The sequence below is a fragment of the Kogia breviceps genome, chromosome 10 (assembly GCF_026419965.1).
Source record: "Kogia breviceps isolate mKogBre1 chromosome 10, mKogBre1 haplotype 1, whole genome shotgun sequence".
NCBI lineage: Eukaryota > Metazoa > Chordata > Mammalia > Artiodactyla > Physeteridae > Kogia > Kogia breviceps.
The window spans coordinates 27,336,627-27,362,133 of NC_081319.1; the positions used below are offsets into that span (position 1 = coordinate 27,336,627).

General features: G+C 41.1%; 1 protein-coding gene across 29 annotated transcripts in view; it reads left to right on the forward strand.

Moving 5' to 3' along the window:
- CADPS (calcium dependent secretion activator) overlaps positions 1-25,507 on the forward strand; it is a 795,170-nt gene that overhangs the window by 545,353 nt on the left and 224,310 nt on the right. For all 29 annotated transcript variants that reach the window (XM_067043766.1, XM_067043769.1, XM_067043768.1 and 26 more), the window contains 2 exons: positions 211-444; positions 5,401-5,522. In XM_067043766.1, coding sequence (XP_066899867.1) covers positions 211-444; positions 5,401-5,522 — 356 coding nt within the window. The remainder of the gene's footprint in view (positions 1-210; positions 445-5,400; positions 5,523-25,507) is intronic.

The following is a 25,507-nucleotide window of genomic DNA, read 5'->3' on the forward strand; positions in this document are numbered from 1 at the left end:
TGTCTCTTTCTTACTATATGTTTATGTATGTGTTTCTTACCTGTTAGAGATTATAAATAACTAGAAGGCAGGCAGCTGCCTACTCAGCCCAGCTGAACATTTTTCTATCACGATGCCACAATATCTGGGCAAATGTCACTAGTGGTAGATGTCAGCAGAGCTCTGGACTGTGTTTACTCCTCTGCTCATTCCTTTCTCTTTCTTTACAAGGAACGCAAATTTCCCAAGTTTGTATCCAAAGAAATGGAAAACATGTACATTGAAGAGCTGAAGTCATCCGTCAACCTGCTCATGGCTAATTTGGAGAGCATGCCAGTTTCCAAAGGCGGCGAGTTCAAGCTTCAGAAACTCAAACGCAGCCACAACGCTTCCATCATCGACATGGGTGAGGAGAGTGAGAACCAGCTCTCCAAGTCAGACGTCGTGTTATCTTTCTCCCTGGAGGTAAAAGCCTTAGACCCTTGAAAGTTTCCTGGCGTTGCAGGCAGGACATGGGTGATGAGATGCATCATAATCAGCTTGTTTTCCTCCTTGCACCCCAGGAGCAGCTATTAAAATAACAGCTTGCTAAGCATAGCTCAGCTAATCGGCAAGTAATTTCCCATCTCCAGGAGACCATACTTTTCCTTAGGAAATGTAGTCCTAAGAACCACTTACTAAATTTAATGTTGGATTACTTTCCCTGACTTAAAGCAGTGCTTAAGGGTTTGTAAATACCTTGTGCAATTTAGAAAGTTTAACATTTTGGCAACCTGTGTTGCAAAAAAAGCAATCTAGCATCATTTCATCCTGGGTTGTCAGTTTTCTCTCCCATTCTCTCTCCCTCTGGTTGCTGCATTAGAGAGTCCCTTGTGGCAGTGGAGACTCTTTTAGTTTGTCTCATCACCCCAAGAAAGAACCCATTTTGGCCAGAACTGTGGCAGAAGACTCAATATGTCAATATTTCTCTGTAACTTTTACTCACATGTTTGTTTATCATACATATAATTTAAGGAGTAGATCTTATCTAACTACATCAGAATTATTGAAAACTGGTTCAATATGCACATTTCCTGCACCACCCAGAACTGTTGACACAGAGCTCTAGAGGATGAGAATATAAAATGGTGCGGTCACTTTAGAAAACAGTTTGGTGGTTTCTCAGAAAGCTAAACATAAAATTACCATGTGATCTAGCAATTCCACTCTTAGATATCTACCCAAGAGAGATGAAAACACATCACCACAAAGACTTGCTTGCAAATGTTTATAGCAGCATTATTCATTATAGCCCAAAATGGAAACAATCTAAATGTCTGTCACCTGGTGAAAGGGCAAAATGTGGTTCATCCATATTTTAGAATACTCTTCACCAATTAAAAGGAACAAGCTACTGATACATGCTTTGATTTAGATGAACCTCCAAAACGTTATGCTTAGTGAAGGAAGCCAGACACAAGAGGCCACATATTGTTTGATTCCATTGATATGAAATGTCCAGGAAAGGTAAATATCCAGCAACAGAAGGTAGGTTAGTGTTGCCTGGGGCAGGAGGTAGAAAGGGACATAAGGGACCTTATTGGGGGAGATAAAACTGTTCTGAATCTGATTTATGATGACGGTTTCTACAACCTAGTAAATTTATTTATTATTTTAATATTTATTTATTTATTTGGTTGTACCAGGTCTTAGTTGCAGCAGGCAGACTCCTTAGGTGTGGCTTGCAGGCTCCCTAGTTGCAGCACGTGGGCTACTTAGTTGCAGCTCGCTAGCTCCTTAGTTGCGGCATGTGGCCTCCTTAGTTGTAGCATGTGAACTCTTAGTTGCGGCATGCGTGTGGGATCTAGTTCCTTGATCGGGGCTCAAACCCAGTCCCCCTGCATTGGGAGCATGGAGTGTTCACCACTGCGCCACCAGGGAAGTCCCTAAATCACTGTATTGTACACTTGAAATGTGTGAATTATATGATATGTAAAATATGCCTCAATAAAATTGTCAGGAATAAAAGTTCTAGGTGGAGTATAGCCCTGGAATGTGCATCTTAATGAGCTGCCCAGGTACTTCTTACATACTCCAAAGTTTGAGAACCATTCCTAGCATATGAACGCTCAAAACCCCAAAAGGATTTTATGATAATCCAACATTTAGGGAAACCAAGAGAATAGATCAGATTTCTATAGATTTAATTAAAATTTGTAAAGACAAAATTAATATTTGAGAACATCATTAAGGCTTGCTGTGAATTAACTGCAGGTAGTTTGTTTTACTGTGCTCAGTTCAGATTGAGATAGTCGCATTACAGGGTTTTCAACATGTATTTTGCAGGTGGAAGAGGCAGTATTCAATTAAATATAGAGTACTTGGTGTGTGAAAAAAATCATCGGTGTAATTTCACACAAACTTCCTTTCTTTTTTTTTTTTTTAATACTGCCACCTGAGATACTGAATGCTTTTTCTTAGGTGTCTTTGAATTTGATTATTGCCAATTAAAGGTGGCAATTTATTCCCTACTGCCTCTTGTCTTCCTGCTGAAAGTAGGGAGGAAGTGGTTTATTGATTTTCATGAAGCTTTTAAATCTGCAATTTTCTAATTCTTCATCAGTACTCAGTATTACACAGCTGATTATCTAAAATATAGAAGTGGGTGAGTCCCCAGCCATACTCTCAGACGTACATGATTCAAACAGGCTGTAACTTGTAAGTACAAGTACCGAATGAAATGCTCTAGGGTTCCCAAATACTGTTTAATTAGAACACTAAATTGCACATCATACTAAACCAACCAACAAAAGGCATTGAGTATCTATGTGTGAATGTGTTTTGGCAGACACAGTTAGGGAGGTAAAAAGAGAGAGAGAGAGAGGCCTGTCATAGCACCAGGGCAGACTAGGTTTGAATGTGCAGGTTGGTACAAGACATATTTTATGTAATTATAGAATTGCATGGCTAGAAGGGACAGCAGAGATTAGTTACCTAGAGTACGAGAACTGAGGTCCAGGATTACAAGTGACACGTCCCTGGGTGGGTGGAGTGCTCTGATGAAAAATAATAGGTATTTGTAGAATCCTTCACCGTCATTCACTCAGTGAATCCTCACAACAATCTTTCAAGGCATTTGCAGATGTGGAAACAAAGCCTTGGAGTGGTTAAGAACCTTGCAAATGATTACACAGCTAGTGAAAATGCAGATTCGGGATTTGAACTCAGCTTTAAAATTCTAAAAATTGTATTCTTTCTCCAGTGCCTCTCATTTCTGTTCATTTGATGGTTCTTTCCACCCAGTGTAAAAGTTTCAATTACATACATCATCTCATATGGTCCTCACACAACGGCCATGGAGAGAGAGAGAGAGAGAGAAAACACGTATCATTATCCCCACTATACAGAAGAGGAAACTGAGGCTCAGGAGATTTGAAAGAAAAGTGCAGTGACTTCAAGGTCAAGATCAGCCCAACATCACATGAGTAGTACTGGCTCCTGGATCCACAGCATCAATATCCACATCATCAGGGAAATGGTTAGAAATGAAAAGTTTTACATACACACACTACTATATATAACATAGATAACCAACAAGGACCTATGTATAGCACAGGGAACTCTACTCACTATTCTGGGATAACCTATATGAGAAAAGAATCTGGAAAAGAATGAATATATGTATAGGGACAACTGAGTCACTTTGCTGTACACCTGAAACTAACACAACATTGTAAATCAACTATACTCCAACACAATTTTTTTTAAAAAAGCAAAAAAATGAAAAGTCTTGGGCTCCACCCCAGACCTGCTTGTCAGCAACTCGGGAGGTGAAACCCAGCCGTTTCTGGTTTAACCAGCGCTCCAGGTGATTCTGGCTCACACTAAGTTTGAGAGCCCCTGGGCTATTAAGCAGCAAAACTGACCTGTGAATCCTGATTCAATGCCAGCCCTATTGTACTTCCTTGCATCAAGCCCATTAAAAAGCGTACATTTTTTGCACACCCACGTCCTTCTTGTGTAATGCCATTACCTCTTTTGGAGTACAATCCAGTAATTTTTTTTTTTTTTTTAGTATACCTTGGTCTTTAGAGATCTCTGTGAGTCATTTGTTTCTGATTTTTAAATCAATGTCTCTGTCCTCTCCTCCCCTCTGTCCCCTCCCCTCCTCTCTTCTCCCTTCTCTCTGATGAGTGGCAGCACCTGCCACTAAATATGAAAATAGCAGGTGCTTGAATGGAGTTTGAGGGTAGTGGTGGGAAATGCCAGGAATTGTAAATGTTATAACTTGTTCCATCAAAACACCAGCCTTTTCCCTCAGTCTAGACATAGAGTATGCAACTGCAGCCATTTTTTGTTGTTCTTTTTTGACCCAACAATGTTGGCCTGCACAGAGTTTGTGTGTTTTATTTCTCCCCTTTAAAATTATTGTCAAAATTTCAAAATCAGATTTCTGACTTTGATTCTGATTCTGATTTCCATTTCTCAGTAGGAGAAATTGGAGTATTTGGCAGCTCTGGACTGGGGTAAAACAAGGCAACAGTGGGCTGCAACTGAGTAGTAACTGCTCCCTTTAGATGGAGTGCTCCCCTTTGCCACAGTCCCCACTACTCCCTATTGTATCTCTGACTCTCATGCTAGATGGTACTTGCCCTTTATCTTAGCACTTGTGTTATCACTTATTTTATTGTAAAGAGGAAAGTGAATTCCTTGGCCTGTGTGTCCATCACGTTCTGAGTTAAAAGCTAGACTATATATTTTTTTTAAAATAGGAGAGTCTATTTCTTGTGGAAATGAAAAATCATCTTATGTGTGTGTGTGTGTTTAATTTTTATTTATTTATTTATTTTTGGCTGTGTTGGGTCTTCGTTGCTGCTCATGGACTTTCTCTAGTTGCGGCGAGCAGAGGCTACTCTTCATTGTGGGCACACAGGCTTCTCCTTGCGGTGGCTTCTCTTGTTGTGGAGCACGGGCTCTAGGCGCACGGGCTTCATAGCTGTGGCACGTGGGCTCTAGAGCGCAGGCTCGGTAGTTGTGGTGCACGGGCTTGGTTGCTCCGCAGCATGTGGGATCTTCCTGGACCAGGGCTCAAACCCGTGTCCCCTGCATTGGCAGGTGGATTCTTAAGCCCTGTGCCACCAGGGAAGTTCCCATCCTATGTGTTTAACACAGGAAAGAGTAGCCCGTTTCATATAACCTGTCGAGTTCCTATGAGCATCTGAGTTACTGAACCTTGTCTTTCCATCTGCAAGGCAATGAGATATACACTATGAAGAATTGTATCTTCATGCTGGACTTGTCCCAGCATGGCTGGTAGAAACCTGATAGAAACCATCAGATACCTGTTGGGTTTTTTGTAACTTCTTATGTATATATTTTCCCCCGGTGATGCTGCCCATAGACTTTGGCAATAACCTCTGCTGTGTGTGACTCTGTTGCCAGGTGGTGATCATGGAAGTCCAAGGCCTCAAATCCTTAGCTCCAAATCGCATTGTATACTGCACGATGGAGGTGGAAGGAGGAGAGAAACTACAGACGGACCAGGCTGAGGCTTCAAAACCAACGTAAGTTATGTTTCTCAGTGGTTCGTCTTCCAGAAGATTCTTCTCATGGGCACCATTTTGGCCAACTGCAGATTAAAGGTTTGGTTTCCCCAGCAGGTTATATGAGACATACACCTTGTTTATTTTCCAAACAAAATGACTTGACTACATTTTTATTTGGCAGCCTTAATAAGGTTTCCAACTCCTTCAGAGAGGAGAACAGAAGGAAATTCAGGACACAGCCTCCTTTCTGGAGGCTCTATGTATCACCTTAGAGAGTTTAGTTACAGCCTGCAGGCTTCAGTAGGATGTGTAGGAGAGTTTGATAGAAATCTGTTTTCATTATATTTACCAAATAATATTTGGTTTATGGTATGTACATTTTTTTAAAAAAAACCTTTGTGTGTGCCACAGTTATGACTATATCAGCAAAGCAGTATGTTACATTAGGCACAATCTATTAATTTGTTAGGTCAACATATATTTGTCAGATGCTCACTGTGCCTGTGTACAGGGTGCTGTTGAACAGTGGAAAGGAAAATAGTCCCTGTTGTTGCCCTACAGAGCTTATAGAGTGGGGAGCAGAAACATAATGGCACAGATTTATAGTTACAAATAGATATAAATGCTGAGAAAGAAAGAGTGCTTTGTGAGAAGACAGCAGGGGGACCTGAACCAGTTTGTGGAGACAGAGTTGGAGCAGGCCTTCTTGAGGAGTTACAAGACAGTTGGTCTAATATTTAAAAGTTGAGCAAAGGGGTTGGGAGCAGAAAGAACATTCCAGGCAGAGTCAGCTTGTGCAAAGGCCCTGTGGTCAGCAGAGACCCTGGGGCAAGGAGGCATTGAAAGAAGGCCAGTGGGGCTAGAGTCCAGAGAACGAGGTATGCCATAAGCTTCCAGGGAGGCAGGAAGGGGCCATACCATGAAGGACCTTTCTAGACCCCGGAGAGGAAGGATGGGCATGTATGATTAGATATGTGTTCTGAGAAGATTACTCTGACTACAGTGGAGAAGGCCAGAGTCGATGCAGGAGACCAGTTAGTATTCTATTGCATTGGTTCCCAGGAGCGATGATGATGAGAATCAATAGACTCTCAGGCTGCAAAAATTCTTGAGAGATCACCACTCTCTTTCCTCCCTCCCCACTGCCTCTCTCCTTTTCTTTTCTATCTCAACTAAGCCAGCCGAGGCTAATGAGCATCTTTTTCTATTGTTGTTAATTCAGAAGAAAGTCATAAAAAGGATAACCCATAATGGCAGCTCACTGCCTCTCCACCCTCAAAGCACTGGGAGCTGTTTGGCAGAACAGAAATAACCTACCGGGATGTTCAAACAAAATAGTTCAAAGAAAGCACTGAATGTTTCCCTGACTAGAGGAAAATCTGAGGGCATTGTATGCCTTCAAGTGGTTCTTTGCATGAATAGGCAAAGGCCTCAGATGCTCAGATCTGGGTGAAATTAACAAGTGTATGGAGGAGGAAATGGAAACCAAAGCAACTTGTGGCACACCATCCTCCCTCCCTTTTTGTAAACTGAGTTTCAAACTGAAAATGAATGCAACTTCTTTTTTACCACCATTGATAAAAATCCCAGTTTTTCCCCCAACTGTCACCACAGCCTGATCATAATCAATGCTATTATGCTGTTGCATTATTTATATGTGCCTTTGAAAAATGTGTCATATAGGGATAAGAAAAACCTCTCTGGTGTTTATGCTAACCTTTTAACATGTCGAGCCCAATATGGTATCATATGTTAGAGAAGGAAGGAGAAAGCTCTGATTATTCTAACAGGCTGTTGTTTCATTTAGGCTATTTTAACTCAAAATATAATTCAGTTTATTGGGTTTAAAGGTTTCAGTTACCAGAGTAAATGATGAGCTGATTTTCATGTGCGTATGAATGTTTAAAACAGAGTTTCAGATTAGAAATAAATATGGAATGCTTTGGTCAACCTACTTGATATGCTTATATTTCACATATACACTTACTGATATCCATCCACATGCATTATGTCCATTTGAATACATCTCACACTGAAGAAGTATAATTTTTTTATTCCTCTTCAGTCAGTGAGGGGGTATTACCAAAACCCCACAGAGGGTTTGTTTGTTTGTGTTTTAATACAGTAAGAACGCAACTTTCATAACTCGCGTCAAGTCAAATCAGTCTGTAGTGGCTATCCAAAGTGCTGTGTTGAGAAGTGTTCTGAAGCCAAGTCTGTATTCAGAGGAAAATAATGCATGATCGACTCATGCAGGAAGAGGTACATGTGCCCGGTATTTGCCATTTCTAGAGTATCTCAAAGAGATATACCCAGAGTATGAAATCTACCAAAATTCATGTATCTTCTTGTCTCTTCTTTTCTCCTTTCTAATATATACATTGTCCTTATAATCTCTACTCAGCTGCCTTCTAAAGCCAAATTCTTCTTCCACTTCTCTTCTTTGCCGTTTTCTTTGTCATAGTTCACTGCTAATACTTCTCCTCTGCCTCCACTTTTGTCTTGAGAGCACGAATGAGCCTGTTTGTGCAGGTGCATTTTCTTCCTCGTCTCTTGTTTGCACTTATTCTGCATCCTCTCCATCCTTTCTTTTCTTTGAAGCTTATATTTCTTCTCTTTTTCCTCCCTGCTTCTACTCACAGTTTTTCCCATTACTGATCTCTAGCTGTCATCTCTGCTACTTGATCTTGATTATCCCAAAAAGTACCCTTTGGAGGGTCACCTTTCATGTGTCCTAATAACTTCACTTCATCATCTGACAAATTTAGCCTTTTTCCTGCCCTCTTCATCTTCTGATTCTTGTCTTTAACGATTCCTACAGCTAGCCGATGTCCATACTTTATTGATACATTCTAAAACCAAGATTCCATTCAAGTCTGTTTTATTTACTGCTTATAAATTCTCTTGTTGCTGCTACCAAGTATTTTACCCAGTAACTGGAACTCTAATATCTTATCCTATCACGTGTCTACAAGGAATTTGGCTTTTTCTTTTTTGTCCAAGTACAGTCACAAATGCAGGAGTACACTGCATGACCCAGTTTGTCCAAGAGTGTTTTTTAGAACTCTAATATATAGACTACTCCAAGAAAAACAAGGATGGAGAGGGCGGTATTACGGTCAAGTGAGGCTGGGAAATGCCAGACATTACATTTTTTTCTGAGTTATTCACAAGGTACTTTGGCATTTTAAAGTCTTTGAGGATTTAATCACAGAAAATAAACCTTTTTAACCTTTGTTTATTCATGAGTTTCCCAAACTTTTTTCAACTACCACCTATTAGCATCTATTGGAAATGCTGTTCTATATTGTTGAAACCTAGCAATGGAGGGTCCAAGGTCTCTGTCACTTCCTCTGTCAAGGTCACCTCTTCACTTATAAACAGGGCCATGCCCCCAAGTGGTCATTTTGAATTAGGTGCACAATATAAGAAGGCTGTTTTCATGAGTGAGATGTATTTTGTGGTTGGAAAACATGGCTCTGTGTGTGTGTGTGTGTGTGTGTGTGTGTGTGTGTGTGTGTGTGTGTGTGTAACTCCCTCTCATCCTTCATTTTACCAGTCTCTTTGCTACACATGGGTTATTTCCAAGCCGACTGTGGATCCTCTCTCTGCTGTTGTCCTCCTCTCCTGGGTTTTTAACGCAGGAAGCCAGAATATGAAAATCAGAATTTTTCCTGAGATGTATTTACTTTTAAAAATATTGCCTCCATTTGTGAGACACCATTGCTGCTTCTGGCAGGAAACCACTGAGGGTGCTGAGGCAGGGCAGGAGTAATTGAAACCCTGTTTTGTGATGAGCAATCTCTGGGAGTCATGGAAATGCAGAAGGGAAATTTACCTTGTGGATTCAAGAACCCAGATATATTTGTCCACCTCCTATGAAATAGAGCAGAGGAATTTTCTTACCATAAGACAGTGTTTTTCTTTTTTTTTCCATTTTTGTTGAAATATAGTTGATTTACAATGTTGTGTTAGTTTCAGGTATATAGCAAAGAAATTCAGTTATACATATATATATATTCTTTTTGAATATTCTCTTCCATTATAGTTTTTTTTAACAAGATATTGAGTAGAGTTCCCTGTGCTATACAGTAGGTCCTTGTTGGTTACCTATTTTATATATAGTAGTTTGTATCTGCTAAACCCAAACTCCTTATTTATCCCTCCACCTCCCCACCTTCCCCTTTGGTAACTATAAATTTGTTTTCTATGTCTGTGAGTCTGTTTCTGTTTACTAAATACAATAAGTCCCCTACATACGAACAAGTTCCATTCCGGGAATGCATTCGTAAGTCCAATTTGTTCATGAGTCCAACACAGTTAGCCGAGGTACCCAACTAACACAGTCGGCTATATAGTACTATACTGTAATAGGTGTATAATACATTTTACACCAATAATACATAAAAACAAACATTTTTAATCTTACAGCACAGTACCTGAAAAGTACAGTACAGTACCAGCTACATCACCACTGCTTTTATGCATGCTACTGGTCATGTGGGCTTGAAATAAAGATGCTGTACTACTGTACTCTATACAGTACTGTACAGTAAAGTACACAAAAGCACAACAACTTGTAGAGGATGCATGCACGTGACAGTCTACGCCAGAAACATGAACTAACTTAAGTGATTGGACATGCAAACTCACGTTCGCGTCTATGAAAGTTCACAACTTGAAGGTTTGTATATAGGGGACTAACTGTAGTTTCACTTCTGTCATATTTTAGATTCCACACGTAAGTGACATCATATGGTGTTTGTCTTTCTCTTTCTGACACTCTTCCCTTAGTATGATCATCTCTAGGTCTATCCACGTGGCTGTGAATGGGATTATTTCATTCTTATTTATGGCTGAGTAATATTCCATTGTGTATATATATACCACTTCTTCTTTATCCTTTTGTCTGTTTATGGACACTTAGGTTGCTTCCATGTCTTGGCTATTGTAAACAGTGCTGCTGTGAACATTGGGGTTCATGTATCTTTTTGAATTAGAGTTTCCTCCAGATACATGCCCTGGGGTGGGATTGCTGGATCATATGGTAGTTCTGTTTTTAGTTTCTTAAGGAAACTCCATACTGTTCGCCGTAGTGATTGTACTACTTATGTTCCCACCAACAGTGTAAGAGTGTTCCCTTTTCTCGACACCTTCTCCAGCATTTATTACTTGTAGACTTTTAAAAATATATATATATATTTATTTATTTATTTATTTATTTTGGTTGTACCGGGTCAGTTGCGGCTCTCAGGCTCCTTAGTTGTGGCATGCAAACTCTTGGTTGCAGCATGCATGTAGGATCTAGTGCCCTGACCAGTGATCAAACCCAGGCCCCCTGCGTTGGGAGCACGAGTCTTAACCACTGTGCAACCGGGGAAGTCCCTACTTGTAGACTTTTTTGATGATGGCCATTCTGACTGGTGTGAGGTGATACCTCATTGTGGTTTTAATTTGCATTTCTCTAATAATTAGCAATGTTGAGCATGTTTTCCTGTTCTTTTTAGCCATCTGTATGTTTTATTTGGAGAAAGTGAATTAATTTAAATTAAAAAAATATTAAGTAAAAAATAGCACAGGTGGTACCTAGATATGATAAACTATCGTGAAGCTATCTTGTTTGGTATGTGGAAATGGCATAGATTGGGAAGATGATATGCAAATTACTTTAATTTGGGAGAAATGATGTAAGGAAACCTGATACATTCCCTGAGTACAAGATATACTACTCCCAAATGACTGTCTTTCTCAGTGTTTTCTTACAGTGCATATTACCCTCCAATGAAAGCATGTCCTGAAGACTAAATACAAGAGAAGTTTAAGTAATTTTGCTGAAAAGAAAGGCAGTTTGAGTTAGCAGCCCAATATTTTGCTAACTCCTCTGAAATTGTATTCTTCTGAGTTGAAACCAAGGGTGCCACTTGGTATTTGGTTATTTAACAACTTTATTATTCCCTGACAAACCATGGGCTTTATGATACATGGATTTCATTACTGTCGAGAATTTGAAAATGCAATCAAACCATTTCCTGCCATTTTCCAAGAGAATAAGAAAATAAAATACCCTAATGGGTAAATCTTGCTCTAGCCCTAGCATCTTCTAATGGCATCTTATCTGATGAGAACATATTTAAAAAAAAAAAAAAAAAAAAGAATAAAACACAATGATTTTCTATAACAGTTTCTTCTGTGAAATATATTATTTGTCCTAATGGCACAATTCAGAGTGGGTTGGGCTTATTATGCCCAAATTATTCATAGAAATACAGTTCCATTAAATCATCCCACATTAAGTCAGTTACAAAGTTAGAAAAGGAAGTCATGCCCTCCAATTTCTTTCCTCATGTATCATCTTTTTTTTTGTGGTACGCGGGCCTCTCCCTGCTGTGGCCTCTCCTGTTGCAGAGCACAGGCTCCGGACATGCAGGCTCAGTGGCCATGGCTCACGGGCCCAGCCGCTCTGCCTCATGTGGGATCTTCCCGGACCGGAGCATGAACCCGCGTCCCCTGCATCGGCAGGCAGACTCTCAACCACTGCGCCACCAGGGAAGCCCCTCATGTATCATCTTTTTGATGGTACTTCCTTCCTCAATTTAGCTAAAAATATTTTCTGTGTAGTTGGAATGGTTTAAATGGAAACAGAGTACATTTCCTGAATGGCCCCTTTGAAATTTAGGTATAAGGGAATGATGTGAAAGGTAGGCACTTACATTTCCTCAACAAGTATACATAGGGTGCTCTACTTGTGACCAACTAGTACTAGGGCTACAACCATGAATAACACCTCAAGTCTTGGCCTCATGGAACATATATTCTAGTAAAGGACACAGGCAACAAACAAGGAACAAATAAATATACAAGATAATAACAGAATGTAATTTGGTTGCATAAGAAATGAACAGGCTGCTACAGTACAGAGTAATGGGAACGTATGTTACTCAAGTGGCTGAGGAAGCTCACTCAGAGTAGGTAATGCGTGACGTGATATCTGAAGGATGAGAAAGATCCAGCCGTGAGAAGAGCTGGAAAAGCATTCCTGGCATAGGGAACAGCATGTGCAAAGGCTTTGAGGGAGGAAGGGGCTGGATGTGTTCCCAGACTTAAAATAGAGCAATGGGAATAGAGATTAGTCAGAGAGGGAGAATGTGCTACAGGAAGAGTCAAAAGATCAAGGCAGGACCAGACAACTCAGGGCCTTCTAGGCACATGAAGGGTCTTCATTCTAAAACCATGGAGAAACCATTGGAAGATTTTAAGCCAGGGCAGGTACGATTGTGTTTCCATCTTGCAACCTGAAGCCGCTTTAGGGCCCAGAGGAAACTTGAAATGACAGGTATATTGGTCAGCAAATATGCAGCACATACTGTTTGCCAGGCATTAGTGTAAATTGGCGGATAATACAGACATGGCCCTCGATGTTGTAGAGCCTGGAGAAAAGCTGGCTGGAAACATCTGAGTGCCTGGGCACAGAGTGATCAATTCTTCAGGAGCCACTATAGCTGCCGAGAACTGCAAAGCCACCAGATGGGGAAAAAAAAGAGGGAGGCCTCCTGAGATTCAGCTTCTTTCTTGTCTACCTTACTTGAAACTCCAGCTCAAGGTCACAGTCCGGAAGACATTTATGTGATACTGAGTGAAAGCTTGGATACCATTTCTCTCATTTTTCCTTTCTGAGGAAAAGGCTTAGGTTCATTCAAAGTTAATTAAATCATAAATGGTAAAGGCCAACGCTAACCCAGAAATTCAATTTTGCTAGGTTCCCTGAAGACGTGTGGATTGGGAGGAAGCACAATTCTAATCACAGTTTGGGATGCTCAGAGACCATCAAGCGTCGTCCAAAAGCCACAACTTGTGTTGAAAGCCAGCTTGTGTTTGCTTGTGAGCTGGAAGGTGAAAGTAGGCTGGCTGCTAAAACAACAATCAGCAGGGTAGCTGGTAGAAAGGAACAGGTTGCTAGAGAACAAGCTTTGGAGAAGGTGCTGCAAGTGCTGCATCCTCAGTTAGCCACCCTCTCTTATGTAGGTCACCAAGCTTTCTGGCTTTACCGTGTCCTGATAAGTGGTATCCAAGGCTCCTTCTCTCTCAAGAGTTTTATAGTTGTTGGTTTTTTTTTTTCTCATCTAGCTAATCCTGAGAAGAGCCATAATGGTAGAACTGAATGCAGAAAAATTTTCAGGAATTGCAAGTAACAGAGAGTTGGTGAAATTTCTAGAGTTGGTAGGAGTTTCAGAAGTGGATCATCAAGTGGTGACTGGAGTTTGGCAGTTAGACAGTGATGCTCCATCCCCTTGTGGGACATCCGTGAAAGTTCTGATTCCACGAGGAGTCCAACATTGGGTGGGTGTGAAACAAGGGTGTATTTTTTAATAGCCCTTTAAGCAATAAATGACAGTAGGTCCATTTCCTGTCTAGTTCAGCTCCTTGAGCACCTTGTCTGAGCTTACTTGCCAATTACATCCGACGATGACATGAACTGAGAACTGGACTGATTGCCCAATCACTGTTCAGTGGAAATACAATTCAATTCATGTCTCCCCAAGTGTGACAAACTGCTGTCGTTGTTATTTAGTGATCAGGAAAAATATAGGATGGAATGTCATACCATCACTTTCCTATAGGAATGAGATACAGCCCAGAAACTCTAAATTCTCGCTAATAAGAAAACAAGAGAGGCTTGGTTTAGATTCTTTGGTGCATAGAAGCAGTACAGAGTTGTGGTCAAGAACACAGAACGGGAAGGCAAAGTGCTGGATCTGAATCTCAGCTCTGTGACCTTGGGCAGGTCACCTAACTCTTTGTGCCTCATTTTCCACATTCTTGAGAAAATTAAATGAATTAACGTATACAAAACACTTAAAACAGTGCCTATCACATGGTAATCCTGCTGGCTATTATTATCATGGCTTCATTCTTGTTGAGAGGGAGAAGGGAGACATGCAAAAAAAAAAGTGATCTGAGAGTGGCATGGACGTATATACACTACCCAATGTAAAATAGATAGCTGGTGGAAAGCGGCCTTATAGCACAGGGAGATCAGATCGGTGCTTTGTGACCACCTAGAGGGGTGGGATAGGGAGGGTGGGAGGGAGACGCCAGAGGGAGGAGATATGGGGATATATGTATAGGTATAGCTGATTCATTTTGTTATACAGCAGACACGAACACACCATTGTGAAGCAATTATACTCCAATAAAGATGTTAAAAAAACACAGTGATCTGAGTCTAAAATAGTAATCACTAACATTTATCCGACACTTTCTGTGGGCCAGGAACTATACTAAGTACTTCATAGTCAATGTCTTATTTAATGCCCTACTGAAATTATAATACAGGTACTACTGTTACTCCATTTTACTGATGGAACTACTGAGATTCAGAGAGGTTAAGTGGCTTGGTCAAAGTTGCACAGATAATACATAGCTAAGCCAGGAGCCAAACCCAAAGGCTGTAATTTTGGCTCATTCAGCTCCCCTGCCTTTCTGAAAGAAATCACTTCCCTAGAAGAAAGTCTTTTAATTAGCATTAACTACTCAGCAAAACTATCTAAGAGGGCTCATTTCCTTTCCATAAACTCAGTTATTTTGTGGGTTAAATCACTGCCCTTATTTAAATGGTGATGAATGTGCTGGCACACAGGTGTTCCACGTCAGTGCAGGCGCTCAGCTCAGCAGGTGGAATTCAGCCCATAGGCAGCCACACTGAGGTTCTATTTGTGCAAATCTGCAAAGATGAGCCAGAGGTGCTTACAGAATTCCAGGAGAGCCACTGATGATCATCACCCTTCCTCGGGGAAGTCATTCTCAATAACAATTGCTCCCACCATTTATTCAAATATCCTAGGCACCAGGCACTGAGCCACCTGGTACCAAATGGTAGAGATGCCCAGAACTGGGTGTGAGTCCCAGCTCCACCACTTACCCACTGGGTCACCTTGGGCAAGTGGATGCTCCTCACTGAGCTTCAGTTTCGAACAATTTGAAATGGAGGCAGTAATACATCCTACCCCATGGGGTTGGTGTTGAAAAACAATATGACCCAAGCTAAGGACTGAGTACAATGGATGGCATTTCTTGATGAATATTGCTGATAGCCAAAACCCCATTATAATATCACTGAATCCCAGGTGGTAGTGTTAAGAAATAGATACTCACTTTCCCCTCATTACATATTTAAAAAAAGAAGCTCAGAAAAGTCAGGAAGGCTGCCCTAAAGTCCTCTAACTCCCCAAACCCAGGTTATAGGATTCTAAGCACACGGAAAGCAAAAAGCCAAGTCAGCCAAAGGAGAAAGGGCACTATTGCCAAAATGCTTTCCAGAGCAAGAGGACAGCCCCTCAGCATAGGCTGCCATCAATTTAATGATACAAGACCTGGTTCCCAGGAGAAAGAGGAATGGAAAAGGGCAGTGGTCTCCTTGAGTCCTCATCCAGACTCAACAACACACCTGAGCATCTCGCCCCCTACCGCTTGGATCTCCACAAGCCCATTCTTCCAGCTTCTTTCTGGATCAGAGCCTTTGTTCAAGAGAGGTCAAGTGCCGCTGAGATCATACTGTCTACATGTTCCTAAGTGTGTTATTTGTTTTATGGCAAAACCCCCTGTGCTGTGATATATAGATCACCTCACTGCAGGGATGCCGAGGGGTATGAGGCCTCCGAGGAATACAGATGCTCTTCTCGGCATGATGCCAAATCATCAGGCTGCTTGGAAGCCTCTGGGGCTCTGGTGCTTTAGTTCTGGAATCCCTGAAAGTTCCCTGGGTTCATGGGTAAGGACTTAAAAGCTGTCACCCCAGCCCATAGCTTCTGGTTCACAGGATTTGGGGTGGAACTGCTATTTCAGAAAGCCTTCAGTATATGGAATCTGGTTGGAAACATTGTAGTGATTATATGGAAAATAAGGCTCAGCACAGGCATCAGAGCAAAAGCTTTGGGTGAGACAATTCTAGTTTGGATTCCAGTTGTGCTGCTGACATTGTTACAGTGGGTAAGTTACTAAACCCTTCTGAACCGCAGTTTCTTCATCTGTAAAATGAGGCTAACGATACGTACAAGCTTGTTGATGAGTTATCTATTTAATCATATACGCAGAGCACTTGACACAAATCTAAGAACTATTGTTTTTATCTTTATAATTGTTGTTGCCATCGGTGGAGCCAGGATGGAAAGGAAAATAGTACAGGCCATCAGTCAGGTGGTGTGAACAAAAGAAGCTTAAGATACTTTCTCTCTCAATTAGATGTCGGTTTTGGGGTTTAAAAAAAAAATTTTATTTATTTAATTTATTTTTTTTTGGCTGCGCTGGGTCTTCGTTGCTGCATGCGGGCTTTCTCTAGTTGCAGCAAGTGGGGACTACTCTTTGTGGCAGTGCACGGGCTTCTCATTGAGGTGGCTTCTCTTGTTGCAGAGCACGGGCTCTAGGCGTGCAGGCTTCAGTGGTTGTGGCTCGCGGGCTCTAGAGTGCAGGCTCAGTAGTTGTGGCACGTGGGCTCAGTAGTTGTGGCTCACGGACTCCAGAGCGCTGGCTCAGTAGTTGTGGCTCACGGGCTTAGTTGCTCTGCGGCATGTGGGATCTTCCTGGGCCAGGGCTCGAACGCGTGTCCCCTGCATTGGCAGGCGGACTCTTAACCACCGCGCCACCAGGGAAGCCTCTTAGATGTCGTTTTGAAGTTTCCCTTAGAATGTGTACATTTATTTTGTTGGGGAGGGGGAAATCCCCCCCACACACCCCTCTGGAGTTCTTTTGGCTGGTCTAATAATTAAATTGACACAAGACAGGTTAACGGGGAAAAAAATTAAATTCGTATGCATAGGAGGTCTCATAAAAATAAGACCCACAAAACGACCAAACTAGGCTATTTATATATCATTTATAGACAAACAAATAATAATTTGTGAAGATTTAACAAAGGGGAATTTGCTTCGGATAGGAAACTAATGAAGAAGTAACAAAATTTGTCTATACAGTTTTCTTAGCCTTGAATCCCCTAGCTCTGGTGATAAGGATGCTTTCTATCCTCCTGGTGCAGCGAAGATACTGTCACGTAGGAGATTTATGTCCTGCTGTCGGGGGAAAAGAGGGAGGTCAGTGTGGGTTTTTTTTTTTTATATATATCATTTCCCCCTACTGGCTGTTTTCCAAGTAACTCTAATTCAGAATAATCAGTACTGCATGTGGCGTACTTGGGGGCAGCCTTCTGTGAGCCCCAGCAATGTGTAGATTCCTTACTCATACCTGGAAAAATCTATGTATCAGGCTAGTTTTCATATAATGCATTACGTATAATACATGGTCAATAAGTCTTGATTGACTCAGATCTAAGCCTTAATGCAAATGGTGAAGGACTCCGGTCAAAGCTAAAAAGTGGGTCCTACAGGATGGGCTTGGAAACCTCTCTAGAGTACTCATGGCCATAGCGGCGATAATTGTGGCAGAGGTTTCTCCACTCAGACAAGTGCTCAATATCCAAAAGAATAGAATTGGCTACAAAATATCCAAAAGAACAGAACAAAGTCTGAAAAATAAAGTGAACCCATTTTGTGAGTTCTTCCTGACACCAAACCACTGTTACTTTTCAAGTAATAAACAAAATACGGGCTTCCCTGGTGGCGCAGTGGTTGAGAGTCCGCCTGCCGATGCAGGGGACGCGGGTTCGTGCCCCGGTCCGGGAAGATCCCACATGCCGCGGAGCGGCTGGGCCCGTGAGCCATGGCCGCTGAGCCTGCGCGTTCGGAGCCTGTGCTCCGCAATGGGGGAGGCCACAGCAGTGAGAGGCCCGCATACCGCTAAAAAATTAAAAAAAATGAAATAAAAAAATAAACAAAATACACCAGCTACACACACAACCTCCAAGGACTCACTAGGGACATCACAAATTAAACTAAAGCTATGGAAATTTGGGGATATCTTGACATTTATTAAATAGGCTGCCATGCAGTCTAAGGAAGGCAGGGTTCTGCAGTTCTGGATTTATTTTTTTCTTTGTAGATTTACTAGAGAGAGACGGAATAAAGAGACCCCTTGTCTACCGTTACTTCACATGTCAACTAGCACTATAGAGCTGCAGTATCAATATTTGAGGACTATTAGGAAAGAGGAATTAGAGGCAGGAATCTCAGTGTCTAAAGCCCCAGTTCTGCCCTGCCATGCATTGTCTCCTGATTTTTCCCCCTGCCATGTCAGATCACACAAACTATCTACTCCAACAGAAAAGGTGATTTTCTGTTGAGCCAAATGTATCAAGATTAGAGACCTGGAAAATGCTTCTCTCTCGTTCTCACTCTCCTACTTTAGAGAGACCCCAAACAAAACAAATCTCAAAACCAGCCTGGTCTCTGAAAATGGCAGCCTCTGGAAGAAGTCATTATGTTCTTTTGGTCATTTGTGATCAGCATTCATCCTGTGGGCCTGCTCCTTGATGATCTCGGTACTTGCCAGTCGGGGAGAATCAGATCACAGGGAGGGGAACACAGATAGCATTCACCGTACTCCTTTTTTCATTCCTTAGGTCCTTCCTTCCTTTATCTCATTTATGTGACTGGCTTTCTATACGCTATACCCTGTGCAAGGTGCTGGGGATACAGCAGTGAACAAAAGAAGCAAAAATCCCACCATTATGGCACCCACAGTCTAGTGGGACAAACAGTAGACAAGGCCATTGTAAATCACTGGGTAGAGATGCATCAAAGTCTGGCTTTGGCCTTACTGTTTAGTCAAAATGTATGTAGCTTTGCTTCAACTTTGCCGTTGGAAGGCCTAATAGTCAAATGATATTTCAGTCGTTTCTAGCTTCTCTGCACTTGTGCAGAGATAACTTGGTCAGTTATCACGTAATCACATAGCTAATCGTCGTAGCCAATCAGTGTGATAATATACTTAATACAAGCAAGGTATATCATTCTGCTTTAATATCTGAATATTCATTTTGAAATATAAGTGAGCATTCCAAATGCATATTAGAGTGAAAATCTTTATATGTGCTTTATATGTTGAAATTCTATCATTCAGTGGCTATATATATATATATATATACACACACACCCACACACATTTATTACCAAAATGTCGACATAAGTAATAATTGACCATTAAAACCTTCTTATTTTATATGAAAACACAATTAAAATTGTCAGTGAAGTAGATGAATATTAAAAGAATATAACTTGATAACTTTAGGATGAGTATCACATCCCATTTGAGCCAAGAGATCTTTGTAAACTTTAAATAATTGTACAAGGCAGAAAAAAAAGATTAGGCTATATCATAATTGTAATCTTTGCATAGACCCATTTGCTGTTCTAGCATTCATCACCTTATACAAAGTAAGATAAAGCTTACGTTAATCTGTTGCTATCTGGAAGGAAGGAACGCTTAATAATTTGCTTTTACTGTTACTATTTCCCCACACCGGCAGAGCTGACCCCAAAATATTCCACCTCTCCACCAAGCTCAAGGCAAAGTAAACATCTCTTTGGCGTCCATCTTTAAATGTGCCATATAGTGGCACCAAGGAGAAGTGTTTAGTTGATAGTGCTAAGAAATTATTGTTCCTATACCACAATAACAGAAGTTTGAATTTTGACTATTAAAAATGGTAATAATAATTATAATATTAACTAAATTGTTTGTTTTTGCAAATTTAAGATATTGCTCTCCTGAATTTTATTCCTCTCAAATATAGGATAATATTTTTAGATAAATGATTAAATCTGTTAACATCTTTATTTTTTAATTAATTTTTATTGGAGTATAGTTGATTTACATTATTGTTTTAGTTTCTGCTGTACAGTAAAGTGAATTCATTATATATATACATATATCTACTCTTTTTTAGATTCTTTTCCCATATAGGTCATTACAGAGTATTGAGTAGAGTTCCCTGTGCTGTACAGTAGATTCTCATTAGTTTTCTTTTTTATAAATAGTAGTGTGTATGTGTCAATCCAGTCTCCCAATTTATCCCTCCCCCGCTTATCCCCTGGTAACCATAAGTTTGTTTTCTGTATCTGTGACTGTATTTCTGTTTGGTAAATAAGTTCATTTGTACCATTTTTTTAGATTCCACATGTAAGCGATATCACATATTTGTCTTTCTCTGTCTGACTTACTTCACTCAGCATGACAGTCTCTGGGTCCACCCATGTTGCTGCAGATAGCATTATTTTGTTCTTTTTTTATGGCTGAATCATAGTCCGTTGTATGTTTATACCACATGTTCTTTATCAGTTCATCTATTGATGGGCATTTAGGTTGCTTCCATGTCCTAGCTATTGTGCTAATAGTGCTGCAGTGAACATTGGGGTGCATGCATCTTTTTTTTTTTTGTGGTACGCGGGCCTCTCACTTTTGTGGCCTCTCCCATTGCGGAGCACAGGCTCCGGACGCGCAGGCTCAGCGGCCATGGCTCACGGGCCCAGCCGCTCCGCGGCATGTGGGATCTTCCCAGACCAGGGCACAAACCTGTGTCCCCTGCATCGGCAGGCGGATTCTCAACCACTGCGCCACTGGGGAAGCCCGCATGCATCTTTTTGAATTATGGTTTTTCTCTGGATATATGCTCAGGAGTGGGATTGCTGATCATATGGTAGCTCTATTTTTATAATTCCTTTGATTCTTATGTTCTCAGGAGCTTATTTTGTGATATCAGTACTCAGCTGTGGCCAAATATTTATTTGTAACCCTCAGTCCATTTAGCGTTCAGCCAAGATGTGGGTTCAGGGCCCCTCCAGCTCTGCTGTGAAGGAAAGATGCAGAGGGCTTCGGTGGCGGCTAACCAAATTGGGAAGAAGCAGCTGTTTTAATTGGGTTGGTCAGAAAGTGTCCCCAAGAGGTGACTGTTGAACAAGAAGGAGCAAGTCAGCCAAGGAGCATGCTGGGCAGACAGAATGGAGGCTTCAGGGACCCTAAGAAGGAGAGTGGCATGTTCGAAGGGCAGATTAAAAGCCAGAGGAGGGGGCTTCCCCGGTGGCGCAGTGGTTGAGAGTCCACCTGCCGATGCAGGGGACGCGGGTTTGTGTCCCGTCTGGGAAGATCCCACATGCCGTGGAGCGTCTGGGCCCGTGAGCCATGGCCGCTGGGCCTGCGCGTCCGGAGCCTGTGCTCCGCAACGGGAGAGGCCGCAGCAGTGAGAGGCCCGCGTACCGCAAAACAAACCAAAAAAAAGCCAGAGGAGCTGGAGCAGAACGAGGGGGAAGGGGGTCGTAGAAGTGGGCCAACCAAAGGCAGATCCCACAGGGTCTGGAGGCCGAGGTAAGAAGTTTGGATTTTAAGCCTGAAAGTAACCTGATGGTGTTTACGTTTTTAGAAGATTCTTCTGGCTGCTGTGTGAGAATAACTTCATAGGCCATCATGGAAACAGGGCCACCAGCTGGGATGCTGTTGCAGTCATGTAGTAGATGATGGCAGCTGGTGGTGGCCCAGGAACAAGGAGTGAAAGGAATTTGTTCAAGAAGATGTGGCATATATATACAATGGAATATTATTCAGCCATTAAAAAAGAATGAAGCATTGCCATTTGCAGCAATGTGGTTGGACCTAGAGATTATTATGCTTAGTGAAATAAGTCAGACAGAGAAAGACAAATACCGTATGATATCACTTCTATGTGGAATCTAAAAAAAATAATACAAATGAATCTATATACAAAGCAGACTCAGAGACATGGAAAACAAATTTATGGTTACCAAAAGGGAGGGCGGGGTGGGGAATTAGGAGTATAGGATTAACAAACTACCATACGTAAAATAGATATAAGCAACAGGATTTACTGCATAGCACAGGGAATTATATTCACTGTCTTGTAATAACCTACAATAGAATATAATCTGAAAAAAAAACCTGAATCACTATGTTGTGCACCTGAAACTAATACAGTATTGTAAATCAACTATACTTCAGTTTTTAAAAAAACATATATCTAGACCTCGAACCAAGATTCTCCTCATATCCTTTTTCTACTCTTTTCCAAGGTGAGTACTATGCCCTCTGGCGATTGCATTCTAGTCCTTGCCATTGCTTGGTTCTCTCCTGTTTGTAATTGTTTATTACCCCCCAATCCTTGCTTTGCACACATTACTTGCCAATTTGTAAGTTGCAGTTCCGAGAACTTGGCAAATGACCTCGGGTGAGTTGCAGTCAGCAGGCAACTCTTAAGACCTCCTGGGGAATGGATGTACAGCTGGGAACTAGGACAGTTGGTTCCCTAACTGGGTCCTTTATTCTCTGCAAGGATTATTCTACAGCAGTGCCAAATCTATTCTTTCTCCACTTTAGCAAAGACATGTCTTTTTTTTTTTTTTTGCTGTACGCGGGCCTCTCACTGTTGTGGCCTCTCCCATTGTGGAGCACAGGCTCCGGACGCGCAGGCTCAGCGGCCATGGCTCATGGGCCCAGCTGCTCCACGGCATGTGGGATCTTCCCGGACCGGGGCACGAACCCGTGTCCCCTGCATCGGCTGGCGGATTCTCAACCACTGCGCCACCAGAGAAGCCCAAAGACATGTCTTTTGCAGAATGTTACATGCTGACATTAGGGTGTCAGTGTCACCCAACCAAAAAAAATTAACGCATTCACTTCCCCCTCAAGGTTACATGCCCTGCTTGCTTTAAAGTCAGATGGTACTGTGCTTGTGGCTGTACTTGCTGCTAGTAGGGAGGTATGAATGTGAAAGGATTTCGGGAAGTAACCTGCAACAGGCTCACTATCACTGAAATAAATCAGGCTTGACTCCAAGTTCACCATGGACTCTTAGACCTAGGATTCTCCTAACAGATGCAGCTGCTGAAAAACGTGGGCGGGAAATACATATTTTGTACATAAACTTCAAATAATATTTACTTAGTATCTGTTTTGTGTAAAGCACCGTGCTTAGTCTTCTTATTGGCTTAGTTGTAAAGATTAGATTTGACATTTCAGATCAAAAAATTCATATTTTTTAATAAGAATTTCCCCAAAATTGAGGGACAGTGTACAGAAAAATTTTACTCATGATTCCAGTATCCGTCAGCAATGAATATAAAAGTTTTGGTGGTTTTTTCTTGTTTGCTGTTGTGTATCTGTGAGTGTGTGTACACAACACACCACAGGTATAAGCATGTGATACATAACCTTGCACGGAAATCTTTATATTCATCTATGATTGTTTCTTTTGGAGAAATTCATAGAAAAAAATGGTTCTTAGCTTGTTATTTCCTACGTACTGGTGAGTAGGGCGACCACCTTTCCCAGTTTGCCCAGGGCTTGCCAGTCTTAGCACTGAAAGTCCTGTGTCCTGGGGCACACTGGGATGCTTGGTCACCCTATTCTAGTGAACACATATTTCCAACCTCTGTCATCCAGTAAAAAAGGTGATGGGGAGAGAAGGTACAGCTGATAGTCACTTGCTGAGTTTATTTGTTGGGAGTCCTCAGATTCCATCATCAGGGTGCTGTCTTTGTCTCTGGCAGTCTCGGAGAGTTCCTGGCAGCATTTAAACTTGAGCCTAAAATTAAGATGCAGTTCAGCTGTTTGTACACAAACAGCAAACAAGTCATTGTGTTCAAATGAAGGTCATTCTCCGGCCTCACTGAGCAAGCTTAATTTGCTCCATTTGTCTGGATACATTAAAAAGGCTCACAATTAGAGTTATTATGTAAACAGCAGAGCTATTGCCTTAACTAAGCAAGCAGATTATGTTGTGGTGTTTATACATTAAGGTGAGAACAGTTGATTTCTTAGTTATATTTGTGCAGCATCTTGGGTGATTAAAGCATCAGGAGAAAACAAGAGTCACGTTAAATTAATTATACAGGGAGAGATGAAGCGCATGAAACAAACACAACTCATTGTTGGAATTTTCCAGGTCTTCTGCAATAACTAGTAACAATATAAGGCTTTTTTAAAGTAGAGTTTTTGAGTTATTTCCTTCCCATTTTCTTTTAACCTACTGGGATCAGGACAGCATATCCACATGGTATGTGTTAGGTTCAAGGGAAAATGTGTCTGCCAAACAAGTCGTAGAACCAAGGTTAATACCACTGGGTTTAATTAAAGTAACCTAAGATCAGCTACCAACTTCATTACCCAATACCTAAATTTTTTCTAGGATCTAGGAAAAAGTATTATATAGAGAAAAATATATATAGAGAAAAAAAGATATTTTTCCTCTATATAAGTATATAGAGAAAAAGCAATATAAATGTAAATTAAGATAGATATATAGATATTAATATAGTTTGAGGAAAGGATTCTCTCTTCCTTTTGGCTTTTCTTAGCTCTTTTTAAAAAGTAAACTAAGAAAAAGGTTTGACCCATATTTGAAATGGAAGATACTCAGGCACTTAAGAAACAAGATGAGAAACCTTCATAACCTTGAGGACACTCTAAATAGAGAGGCAGTTAATAGGGCTTAACTCTAAACCTAGGTTGCCAGGGTGACTAAAACCATTTCTCTTGAAATTGACATCAAACGCCTCCTTAGAAAGCTGGGATAAATCACAAAAAACTCCAAACCAGCAGTATTTGCAATGATATTTTAGACCCAAAGTACTGATTAGAAGTACATGCTTTCTCTGCATGAGGTTAAATCTAATCAAGGGACAAGTGATTAAAATTTCTTCCTAGGATGATTTATTTTAAAAATGAAAATGAGAAAGTGCACATCCAAAAGTATTGTCAGTTCAGCCAAAACAAAGACTGTGGTTTGGTGCGGTCTACTCTCTGGCTGTTTCAGATCTTCTGCCGTGATTCATACCTGTTTCCTTATTTATTCAATAAATTGTCATTTATATAAAATATGAATCAGACTCTGCTCTAGGCACAAAGGTACAACAATGAACAAGACAGTCCTTGGACTGAGGGAACTTATATTTTAGTGGGAGGAGATATAAAATAAATATGAAAACAAGATCATTTAAAACAGCAGTGAGTACTATGAAAAAAATGAAACAGGGTAATATGAGGGGGAATGACTGGATAGGGGGAAAATTCCCTTTAGATTGGTCAGGAAATCCCTTCCTGAGGAAGTG